This window comes from Podarcis vaucheri (assembly GCF_965113315.1).
Source record: "Podarcis vaucheri genome assembly, chromosome: 8".
Lineage (NCBI taxonomy): Eukaryota > Metazoa > Chordata > Lepidosauria > Squamata > Lacertidae > Podarcis > Podarcis vaucheri.
Window position 1 is genome coordinate 12,585,715 of NC_138766.1, and position 12,924 is coordinate 12,598,638.

Below are 12,924 nucleotides of genomic sequence, written 5' to 3' on the forward strand. Positions count from 1 at the left end.
ATCTTTCAATATCTGTTCAGTTATGAAAATGGGTGGCTTCCACGGATGAAAAAGACAAATCTGCATTTGAAATTGAAAGGCAAAAATTAACTGAAGGAGAAATGGGATAGTTTACAGTAAATAAGAAGGAATATTTTAAAGTATCAGCATCAGCAGCGAAAAAGTAACTGTGACACTTAAATTAGCAAATATAGAAACACAAATGTCTGATGATTTATCTTCTGCAACTGCAAAGCAGCAGAGTGCAATGACCTAGAACCTTCTCCCTGACAGGCTAATTTTATATGAGAAGGAAGTATTTTATATAGGGAGCATTCAAACATTTGTTCCCCGCCCCCACTACAGTCTGAAATGGTACAACTCATCACCAGAGCTATCACATGAGGCCTCCTCTCATCTATTTTAGTTTTCAGGCCAAAATTCTGAGCATGCTTTAGGAAGCATGCGGAAATTGTCAAACTGAATCCATTGGAAACTTATTTTAAGGAGCTGAACTGTCAAAAGATTCCTCCTCCCCCACCCCACCCCGCCACCTAATAGATCCCAGTGTACTTCAGATCTCTCAAGTTGTGTGAATGGCTGCAGCTAGCCAAGCAGCCCAGATCATCCCGAATAAATGGCCTTTAAAAAGATATATTTTAGAGAGTATGATTAAATGGGCTTGATACAGTAATAACTAAAGGAAATTAAATTTGTGAATGTTATGCAACACATCAGAACAGATTATTTCAATGGCTCCTCCTGACCTTAAAATCTGTGTAGCTAAACCAGGAATACTTCAAAGGACTGAGAGGGGGAATAACTTAGAACATCAACCTTTCACTATTAATTACAATATCTTCTTCTCCAATGTTTCCACCAAGTCCCCTTGTACCATTTAAAACAACAACATGCAAGTTGTGATGAAAAAAGAAGACGTTTTAAATGATATTGTACCTTCACATATGGGTAGCACACTGATGAGAACAAGCGTAACCGCTTCCTCAGCAAATATCAGTAAGAGGGTATCTGATCTGGCCTGAATTGGACTTGTGTGCCTCATTTCTCCACAATGTTAAGACTCCTCTACTTTCTCTCTCCATTGCCCTTCCTTTCCGTTGCATGCGGAGGCTGCTTGTAAGCCAGAGAAGATCTGTGTCTCTATTTTGATTAATGTGCAGGGTCTAGTAATCGTATGTACCCTTGGAAAAATTAGTGACCCTTAAAGGATGATTTTGAGAAACACTGCCAATAGCACAGCTGCAGTTGGACTTTGAGGCCAAGGTTCAGAGCCAAAGAGCCAAAGAGATTCCTGAAAGTCTGCCTAGAGATCAGCAGAGAATGTGGTCAAGCTTGCAAAAATGTACAGGTGCCAGGATAAACTATGTTGGAAATGTAGGGCAAAGGAAGGGATATAGGGCAAAGGAAGGGAACTTCCTACACATGTGGTGGACCTGTGCTAAAGTTAAGGTTTTTTTAAATATTATTTACAATGAATTAAAAAAGATACTAAAATATAATTTTGACAAAAAACTAGAGGCATTCTTATTAGGGATAATTAATGAAGAAATTCATAAAAAGATGTAAATTTATTTATGTATGCCACAACGGCAGCGAGAATTCTCCTGGCTCAAAGGTGGAAACAGCAAGAACTCCCTACATTGGAAGATTGGAGAACTAAGATGGTAGAATTTGTGGAGTTGGCGAAGCTGACGGGGAGAATTAGGAACCGACCCGAAGAAAAATACCAAAAGGACTGGAGCAAATTTATTTATTAATTGAAAGAAAATTGTATTTATATGAAAATGTTTGTAGCATTAATGTGATATGTTTTGTAAAGAGGAATTATGATGCTGATTTATAAATAAGAATGTGATTTCTTAAGGTTAATATATGATAAAGAAGTGATAATGAGAATGCAATAGATATGTTAAATGTCATAGGGATGTCAGAAAGAGAGACGGAAGGAAGTCAAAGCTCATTTTGAGCAAATAATATAAGTTGTGAATATGTGTATGGAGCTAAGATGAAATACAGAAAAAAATCAATAAAAATTACGTTACAAAAGAAGAAGAGAGAATGTAGTCAATAACAAACAAGCCCACTGTCAACATCTAGCCTGGCATGGGCATGCTGGGGCCAATTCTGGTCACTGCAACATCCTTTCTTCTTAATAAGAAATGAGAAGCAGTTGCAAAGCATGGATTGGAGCTGTGGGGAAAGGTTAATTGTGTGCTTCACAATGGAAGTAATACACATGACCATCGAAATGAAGTCTCCCATAAGAACATTAAGTCCGAGATCTAAATTTACCTAGCAGCACCGCTGATTATGGCTAATTGCTATTCATATTATTATCATCCATGACTCCTTTACAGCCATCCTACTCACATTTTTTTCCCTAAGACGCACCAAATGTTGTAGCCTTTCCTCATAATAGCATTGCGCTACAAAGCCCTGCATCTAGTTGCATGGCTTTGTCCATAATTGTGTACACCTGGCTGTAGGATGCAGAGTGATCATTTTTAACGAGTGCTGCTATTATTTGTTCATATCCCATCTATCATCCACTGTGGAACTGAAGACAAGGAATAGCATTAACAGTTGTTCTTCCAACCAGGCACTGACCAGACTCAGACCTGCTCAACTTTAGAAAAAAAGGTTGCTGCATCCTAAGTCTTGAGATCATTGCCTGGGGACCAGCTTGCTAACTCCTACAGACAAGCTATCCAGGCAGCGCTTATTTATTTATACCAAGGAAGGGTTGAAAGAAACCAAGGTATGCTAATAGCATATGCTCTTATTTTCCAAGAGAGACATCTTGTGCAGAAGACAGTTGCAGGAACACAAACAGATACACAAATATGTGTGCTGTCAAAGCAAAGCAAGGTGAAAAGAGAAACACTGGAAAGAGGTGGATAAAACAGCAGCTGGGAGGCAGGTAATAAGTGCAGGAAAGATTAAAGAAAAGAGTAATTCTGGAATTTTAAATGCATTTTCTGTTGGCAGAAAGCAGTAGGACCTATAAATGGATCTAAAAAACTACATTAAAAAGAGAGTTTGGTTAATGGTAAATAACATTCCCCGATGTTTTAACACTACATACAGCTGTGAAGAAATGGTTTTGTTTTTTAAATTGTGTGCACTTTCATTAGCACTGAAAAATACCTCTTTTGTTTTTAGACAGATGCAAAAACATTTGCCTATTCACTTCTATCAAATGAATAGGCAAATATTTGCTCCCCGTTACTTCACTTACTCACAGTGATATCACCAAGTAGTTAAAACTGGGTAAACCCCACAGCTCAATGCTACGTGAATTTTAAATTTCCTTACTTGCTTTCACAACTCCAAGTCTGTGCAATGCTTACCTGCAGAATACATTGCGAGTGGGTGTACACTGTTGTGTCTGTTTGTGGGGGTGGGGTGTGCACATATGGCAAGGATTTTAAACATTGTTTTTCTCACTTCGAGAAGTGGCATGGATAAGAGTCTGCACAAAAGATAGTTTCTTTTATTATTTATGTATTCATTTATTTTTAGGAGATTTATATACTACCCCCCCTTTATGCCATAAAACCTTCAAGTCAGCAAACAAATTACAGCAAACAATAAAATCCAATATGCCAGAGATAAAATTAAAAACCACTAAATGAAAAAAAAGGAACAACACAAGTCAGTGCCAAATGGGTGACTCTGGGTAGCAAATTCCACAAACACAGTACAGTGGTACCTCGGGTTAAGTACTTAATTCGTTCTGGAGGTCCGTTCTTAACCTGAAAGTGTTCTTAACCTTAAGCACCACTTTAGCTAATGGGGCCTTCTGCTGCCGCCGCACCACTGGAACACGATTTCTGTTCTCATCCTGAAGCAAAGTTCTTAACCCGAGGTAATATTTCTGGGTTAGCGGAGTCTGTAACCTGAAGTGTATGTAACCTGAAGCGTATGTAACCCGAGGTACCACTGTACTACCATATTTATATCAGGATCAGTAGCAGGGGATGCTGCTGTAGTCTTAAAGTGGTGGGGGGCACATTACTTTTGGGGGTACCCGTCATTTTCTCTCCTCACTTGTCATAACATGGAATCACAGAACTGTAGAGCTGGATGTCAAACTTTACACAGTCCTGGGTGTGCAGAATCCGCATATCACAGCAAATATCTATTTGGGCTAATGATATGTGATTATCGGCATTATCAGTATGTTTTGAGTGACGCTGCAGACTTCCACATCCCTCTAATCCTCTTGATTTATGCCCCAAGTTCACGTCACAAGGTTTTGCAACGAAAGAGGGGGATTAAACTGGAAACTAATAGCACAGAGACACTGGAGGAGAAGGTCCTTTCCCTCAAGTGACTGGGGAAGATTAGTAAATCATTCACAACCCAGTTCTGTAACTGAGTCAAAATCAACAGAAGCAGCTGGCGACTATGGGTCAGCAACAGATGTAGTTCCTGTCATTCTGTTTTTTCCTGCCTTAAATGATAAGAGAAGGAAATGGCCAGGAACTCTTACTAAAAAAATAAAAAATAATTCCAGAACAAAAGTGAACTAAATTCACTAAAAACACACATGGAAAGATGGCCCTTCTATTGTTAACACAGGTGATAATTCTCACTAGGAATTCTTCAGGGGAGTATCACAGCCACTGGCTTGAGCAGATTAATTGCCCATATCTTTGAATCGTTTTGTTTGTGTTTTTAATTTATCTTGAGTTGCTAATGATTAATGCTTCACCTTGCAATCTAGTGAAAATAATACGCAAACATTGACAGTTTTATGAATATGTACCAGACAGTGGTGGTAAAATAAATTTTTAAAGTGCAACCAACTTCAGTGAGACTTGGATTGGCACCATATTTAAAAGATACTGAATAAAAGTCCCACTTGCCAAGGGACAACTGGGAGGCCATCTTCAGACTCCTGTTTATTCCCTTACAGTTGTGCCCTTACTTGCCCCACCCATGACATCATATATGACTTCAGGTGTGGGGCAGGTGGGAATGGCTTGGCCTCAGTGTCAAACTAGGAGCCACTGTTAGGCCTAATTTGGCCCAGGGGGCAGAGGTTCCCTATGCCTGTTTTAAACATTTAAAATCTGTTCATTGTCTGTTCATTCCCTTTGTGTCCCTTGACTGTCCAAAATATAGCTAGTGAGAACATTAAGAGTCTCCTTCTCTGTAGCTTTGTCAACTCTGTTTGAACTTCCTTTCCAGGAGGATACATTTGGCCACTCTCTGGCGTTTCTTTGTCATCATTTGAAGACCTTTCCTTCCAGCAAGACTTTGGTCCTCTAGACATACAATGCAACATACTCTCCTGGTAAGCAGCCACCGGGGCTCGTCCAGTGCTGTGGAGAAGGCAGGGGAGAATCATGGGGGGGGGGTTCCCTCCAAAATATAGTCTGCCCCCCCAAGGTCTGAGGGACTTTGGACCGGCCCCCTGTGGATAATTTTTGCTGACCCCTGTATTAGAAGGCTATCTCATCTGGCTATAAAGTCAGATGGGATAAAGGAGTTCTGCCAGTCTAAGGAGATTCAATATTCAGGTGAGGTAAGGCCTACTTTAAGGTAATATATTGAAGTACCAGATTTTGAAGTGACTAATATAGGTTAAAATCATTCCACTATTATACAGAAACTTTTATTGACTGCATGTATGAAACAGTTACGGATTCAAAGAAGTTCCCTTTAAGGCTATCTCTCCAGTGAGAACAGAAATCCCACAATACCATTCTGCCAGTAATACAGTAAGTGGTCTTGCACAAATCACTGCAACACATTCATTCATAAGGAAAGGGGGGGGTCAAGTCTTAGGAGACAATGAGGTGCCCAAACTCATCATGAACAACTCCCTCATTCTCTTAGAATGGTAATGGCACCCACCAGAGAGGTGCCAGAACTGATTCTGGCGAGTTCAAGATGATAAAAAAAAAAAAAATCCCTGGCTGAGTACACATCTTCTATGAATTTGCCATCCTTACTGCTAGCAGATGTCAACTTTATTGTACTATTTATTGTACTGCCCATCTTTGGCAAAGTGATCCAGAAGAACACAGAAGTTAACTATCTCCGGTTTAGAAATATAGCAGCGCGATTGTTGTCAACAGTATGAAGTACAGTTAAGCAAGCACATTTCAAAACAAGTGTCTGCCTACTACCCCAATCCTAGAAAAATATTTGGAGTGGTCTCTTGCTCATCTCTCACTCAGATTCTATATCAACAATATAAGTTGTCATTCAGAGAACACTGCATAGGTCAGGGATAGGCAACATGGTGCCCTCCCGATTTTGTTGAGATTCCAGCTCTCTCCAGCTCTGACCAGCATGACCAATGGCCAGAGACAGCACTATGTTGGTTACCTCTGCTGCAAATTCTCAGAGAATGTTCATTTATTTATGTCTATCCCACCTTTCCTCCTAAACAAGCCCGGGGTGGCAAGCAACAAAACAATACAAAGTAAAAACACCTGAAAACAGTTTCGTATCTTCACAGCCACTAATTTCAAGGTCACCAGGAACACTATATTTCAGCCATAAAATGCATGGGTGAACAAGAATGTTTTAAAATTCCTTCTGAATGTTAATAATGAGAGCGAGAGCATGAGCTAGAGCTAGAGCTAGAGCTAGTGAGAGAAGCCTCACCAGGGAACAGTGGCGTAGCGTGGGGGGTGCAGGGGGGGCCGGCCGCATCGGGCACAACATCTGGGGGTTAGGGGGCGCAAATCCACGGGTTAGGGGGCGCAAATTACTTGCCTTGCCCCGGGTGCTAACCCACGCCACGCCACTGCCAGGGAAGGCATTTCATAAACAGGGAACTGCTCCTAAGAAATGAGTGGCCTCTTACGTGCATCAAAATAGTCACAATCTCCCACAACCACCAGAGACTCTCGAAACCTACACAGTCACATTTCAAACCTTAGTAAATGCTGCCGCACCAGAACCATGCTACTTTCGCTACCATGTGATAAGAGTTGTGATATAGTAGAAGATAGGAAGCAGCGAAGTTAGAAAAGGTAGCACTTATGTTGATGCAAAAACTATTTTTGCTTACTTGTAAGCAAACACTGTAACATAAAAACCATTTTAGATTAATTTTTTTCAACATACTGATGCAACTGTACACAGAGAAGCCCTTTCGCTAAAGGTTTCCATTTCTCCTGCCTTCAAAACCTTCTACTTTCTGAAGACTTTTCTTCCAGAGAATATATCACATATAACCAGAAAGTCTGACGAGTCAAGTAGCATGCTACCAGGCCTGTCATCCTTGACCTTTATATTTCCAGGGTGACCTTTTGCAGGAGATGACATTAGAGGACCAGACATTATACATAAGTGAACTAGGCCAAGTAAAATAATGGATATTGCAATTACAATACCCAAAGATCCACAATAGCAATGGAAGCTTAGTTCTTCATATAGGGATTTTTTTTTAAGCAGATGACTTTATTTTAAGTCTTCATTTTATGTCTAGCTTGCATTAGTTCCCCATGAATTCTCCTAATGGAGTCTGAAAATCTATTATTTATTGCAACACCGTCTCTTATAGACTCTTAGCAGAGAACTCCCCTGTGTTTACAACATTACTGCATCTAAAACCTCTTAAGCATGGCAGAGATGCAGGACTGTATTTAGAGTGCAGATGCAATTTTCTTCTGTCATGAATTATTATTTTTTTCCTTCCCAGTCCACTCGAAAAACCCATGCCTGACCTCTTTCAATATATTTTCATCCATTGTCTTGCATTGCAACATCAAATGTGAAAATGGTAGAAGTTGTGATGACATACCTCCATGTTGTAATTTTCCACCGTCCTCCTCAAGGGATCAACTACTTGCCAGCAAATCAAGATGCAAAGATCTATAAGCAGCATTCCCCCAACTATTACCAGAAGCTTTTGGTCCTTAATGATCTGGGGAGAAAAAAGCAGAGAGCATAGGAGGGCATTCCCATATAAGTCTGAGATTCCTGTGGCGCCTTTCTTAAGTGCCATAAATAAAAGGTATGTAACAGTGCTAACAAGGCTTTTTAATTATGCACAGAAAAAGGTCTTTGTGATACCGGAATACAAGAAAAGGTCATCTTGCAAGCTACATTTCCTGCTTGCCAGTGCTGTCTGAAGAGTGCAAACATCTAAATCATGCAGAATGAAGATAGTGGAACAGACAACAATACTCAGAATTATATATATTCTGCATTCACAGACACATGCACACGCACACACCAATGCTTTTCATGTTCAAGTTAAGGGAACTCAGAAATACATTCATTACAGCTTCCAGCAGAAGGTATAGTTATGGACTCAATTCAACTTTTTGAATCCAAAAAGTGAAAGGCAGAAAATATATAGTGGCATCATCCAGTCCCATCTCTAATCACTGAAACAGCACGTCGGTTTTTCAGAAGCAACATAAGGGAATGCTTTCCTGCCTTTTGAGAGGGCTTGGGGAGGGGGCAGAGATGCTCCCTCCCTTGTGCTGGGTGCTTCATACAATGTGAGGCATTATTCAGCCCATCTCCTAAGAGTCTTTTATGACACTCCAACAAGTGTCAAGGGTCAAGGACTTGCTTTGTACAATATGCCAGGAAGGTCTGACTGACATAGAGTCATTTCTTGATGTCCTATGCACAAAGCAGAAAATGATTTCTTGTGGCAGGATGGGTCCTTTGCCTGTGTCTGGCCCCAGCAAATGCCCAGCTTCATCAACCTATTGCATCTGGTGGCTCTCCAGCTATTGCTGGACTACAGCTCCCATCATCCCTGACCATTGGCTATGCTGGTTGGAGCTGATGGGAGTTGGCATCCAACAACATCTGGAGGGCCACTGGCTCCCCATTCTTATATTAAGGTGAGGCAACAAAGGGAAGACAAAAGAAGGTTGCTGTAATCAAGGCAGGAGAGGTCCAGAGAACGAACCTGAACTTTAGCTGAAGGAGCAAAGAAGAAAATGTCATGCTCCTAAATAAGCCTGTTTAGAATTTGGTTTAAGTTAGTTGTACTTTGTTCATATTGGAATAAATAGGATGAGGTCATGACTAACTTGCCCTATTGGTTTCAACGCCGCCCACATGCAGCTAACAGTCTGGACCTGTATCCAATGAAATATTTTCACATAAGAAGTGTGCTGTTTATCTCTGTTTCATTTCCCATGGAATAATTTCCACCTGTGTGCCGCCCTTACATTGTGGCACTGTTTCACCCTTTGCTTAGCACTGCCGCAGTAGACCCTTCTTAATTGGCCTCTTACATTCTTGCCAGCAAATTGGTGATCAAAGGGCTGGTTTTTATGAATCAGGGCTACAACGGCGAACAAATTCTGCTTCTCTTCAATGGGACTTACTCCCTGGTAGGCGTGGATCCAGCGTCAATCTGGCTCCAACCCATTTTATCCTTCTTGTTCACATGTTGACAACCTCTATAAACAGATTATGACATAAAATAAAGAAACTTTATCCTGCTCATTGCTCCTTTAACTAAAATACAAATTTCACTAACTAAGCTGTATAATATCAAACCCAATACACTACAGGGCAGATTTGCTATGAAAATTCAGCTAATATACTACTAATTCCCTCATTATAATTTTAAGCAGGTTTCTATTTTTTTCTTATTTTGAAGTAAGCTACAATGCTAGAAAAAAATGGAAATGCAAATCGCCATATGTTGGTTCATTTTCAGCAGATGGTCTCTTAATAGTGCACTTGGTGGTGCTCATTTTATTTAGCATGAAGATTTTTACCTCTGCAAAACACCCCATTTCCCCGTTTATTTATTTAGTAGATCAGAAAGAACTACAAAAAATCCAATATTATTCTTAAGAATAAAAGTGATTGGCTTCATAGTGCTAATACATCTTTTGGGGTTGCAATCTTAAATTCAGTCCCACTGAAACCACTGGCAGTTACCTCTGAGTACAACAGTCAGCACAGGCCAAATGTCAAATTAATACAGATGAGTGAACCATGTTAGTTCCAATCCACTAGTAATGTGAATTTATCTGATTAGCTTTCAGGCTATCCATTGGATGTCTGGAACAGAGTCCAATTGTTTTGCTAGGTCCTGGCATCTGCTTACAGACCCCATGCCTAGTTTCATGCCATTGATTGCTTCCTGCAAGCTGATTCTGGAGTCTTATTGCACAGAGCCACTATATCCTCCAGTCCATATGCAGTGAGTGCACCCAGGTAAAATGGTAAAGGAAAAGGACCCCTGGATGGTTAAGTCCAGTCAAAGGCAACTATGCGGTGCGGCATTCATCTTGCTTTACAGGCCAAGGGAGCTGGCGTTTGTCCACAGACAGCTTTCCGGGTCATGTGGCCAGCATGACTAAACCGCTACTGGTGCACGGAGGACTGTGACGGAAGCCAGAGCGCATGAAAACACCATTTACCTTCCCACTGCAGCGGTACCTATTTATCTATTTGCACTGGTGTGCTTTTGAACTGCTAGGTTGGCAGAAGCTGGGACACAGCAACAGGAGCTATGCAGATTCAAACAGCTGACCTTCCAATCAGCAAGCCCAAGAGGCTCAGTGGTTTAGACCACAACGCCACCTGCACCCAGGATCACACAGCAACTGTAGTTTCTATGAAAAGCAATCTTGAAGGCCTCGAGATAGGTCAAGGTTTGATGGGGATACCTGCAACAGAACAGGTGAATCCCAATTTTGTTTATGCTTCTATCCCAGGCACTATCCAACTTTCAAGATACAGCAATCTACTCCCACTATAAATAAACTGGTCTACCCACTGGATTGACCAAAGTTGTTGAGCTTCTTTTGGCGATCGATCCACCCCGCGATCGACCAGTAGATCGTGATCGACCGGTAGGGCCTCCCTGTTCTATCCCATGCATTCCCAAGGCTTAGGGCAGCTTACAATTACAATTTCACATTTTAAAAACTTCAGAATTAAAGGAAGACAGGAATAGAGCGGGTAAGGCAAACCTATGGCTCTCCAAATGGTAATAAGACTCTCATATCCGATCAGCTCCAGCCAGCATAGTCAACAGCCGGGAAGGATAAAGAGGTTGAAGTCCAACAACATCTGGAAAACCACAGGTTCCCATCCCTGTGATTGTTTTCCCCTGTGATTCACTGAATTGCAAGAGTGCCCTTCTCATGTTCTTCGGTGACTAGGGTGAGGGAAAGTAGAATAGCGGATTTCAAGAGAATATCCCTTTGCCTCCCCTCCCCTCTTGATTCCAGGGGAAAGAAGCAGGATGTAGGCACCTAGCTGTCCACTTGAGGTGATTGGCTCTGTCTGTGAGACACTAAAAGAAGAGTAAGCTTAGAAGGGGAACCTCGGAAGCTGATACACACACAATCACACCATAAAGTTTTACATTACAGTACTCTTTCTTCATAAGGAGAATGATCTACACCAGGGGTTGCCAACCTTTTTATACCTACTGCCCACTAATGCATCTTTCTTGATGGTGAAATTTCCTTACCGCCCACCAGTGCTTGATGGAAGGAGGATTCAGGTTGTGCCATAGAACCCCCTACCGCCCACCTAGAATTCTGAAACGCCCACTAGTCGGCGGTAGGGATCAGGTGGACAACCGCAGACTACACACATAAACTCCAAAACTTGTTCTTGCTTGAGAAAGTCAAGGAACTGCACACAAAAAATCCAACTTGAGCAAACGTCTGCCTTCTTGTGTCTAAACCAGCAAATCTATGTATTGTCAGGACACAACAGCAAGAAACTGTTTCTCCTTGCTGTGCTTCTGGAGCTTTTTGTAACACATCAGGCATTCAAATTTACTAGCAGTCTACTCTTCATTTAACACCTGGTAGATCTTGGACTGATAAAGCCTTTAGATATGTGGAATCTCAGTGCAATGTGAATGTACAAGAAATAAATGTATTGTAACAAACAGAAAATGCCTCTGCTGCGGTAGGACATCCTATGTCATCATCACAATATACACTTAATCCTGGACATACGTGAACCACTTGCATATGGTGAATGTTACGTGAAGGCCAGGAAATGCTGCTTGCTCACTTCTCTATAATTTCCACAATTTTGGCTGCTTCTAGCAATTCAACACATTGCATTACCAGCACCCACCAGAGATGGAATTTACAGTCCCTCAACCTGTGACCTGGCAAGGACACAGACAGCCTCCTTTTTTGGCTAAGGACCAAATCTTCTCAGTGCCATGCATAACAACAAAAGCAGTGCCAACAAGTGAAATGAAAGGAGACAAAGGCTGTTGGCAATCCATAGATCAGGATTTGCCCCAGAGTAGACTGACAGCTAGATTACATAAAATGAGGACAATGGCAACATGCCCAGGACCAAACTGCACAGCAGCAGTCATATATTATACCCATACTGGCAGAACAAGTTATTTAAAATTCAGAATCTATCACAATTGCACATCACATCCAAACCAACTACCTCTGCACTACAGTGGCACATAACACAACTGGCTTCTCCATCTAAGAACTTACTATTGACATCATAGAATCATAGAATCATAGAGTTGGAAGAGACCACAAGGGCCATCGAGTCCAACCCCCTGCCAAGCAGGAAACACCATCAGAGCACTCCTGACATATGGTTGTCAAGCCTCTGCTTAAAGACCTCCAAAGTAGGAGACTCCACCACACTCCTTGGCAGCAAATTCCACTGTCGAACAGCTCTCACTGTCAGGAAGTTCTTCCTAATGTTTAGGTGGAATCTTCTTTCTTGTAGTTTGGATCCATTGCTCCGTGTCCGCTTCTCCGGAGCAGCAGAAAACAACCTTTCTCCCTCCTCCATGTGACATCCTTTTATATATTTGAACATGGCTATCATATCACCCCTTAACCTCCTCTTCTCCAGGCTAAACATGCCCAGCTCCCTTAGCCGTTCCTCATAAGGCATCGTTTCCAGGCCTTTGACCATCAACCCAAAGGCAGAACACATATGGATAAAATATCAGAATTCAACCAA

General features: G+C 41.5%; 1 protein-coding gene across 1 annotated transcript in view; it reads right to left on the reverse strand.

The window, feature by feature from the left end:
• GABBR2 (gamma-aminobutyric acid type B receptor subunit 2) overlaps positions 1 to 12,924 on the reverse strand; it is a 292,549-nt gene that overhangs the window by 79,334 nt on the left and 200,291 nt on the right. The window contains exon 13 of the mRNA XM_082234271.1: positions 7,769 to 7,891. Within this exon, the coding sequence (XP_082090397.1) occupies positions 7,769 to 7,891 (123 nt within the window). The remainder of the gene's footprint in view (positions 1 to 7,768; positions 7,892 to 12,924) is intronic.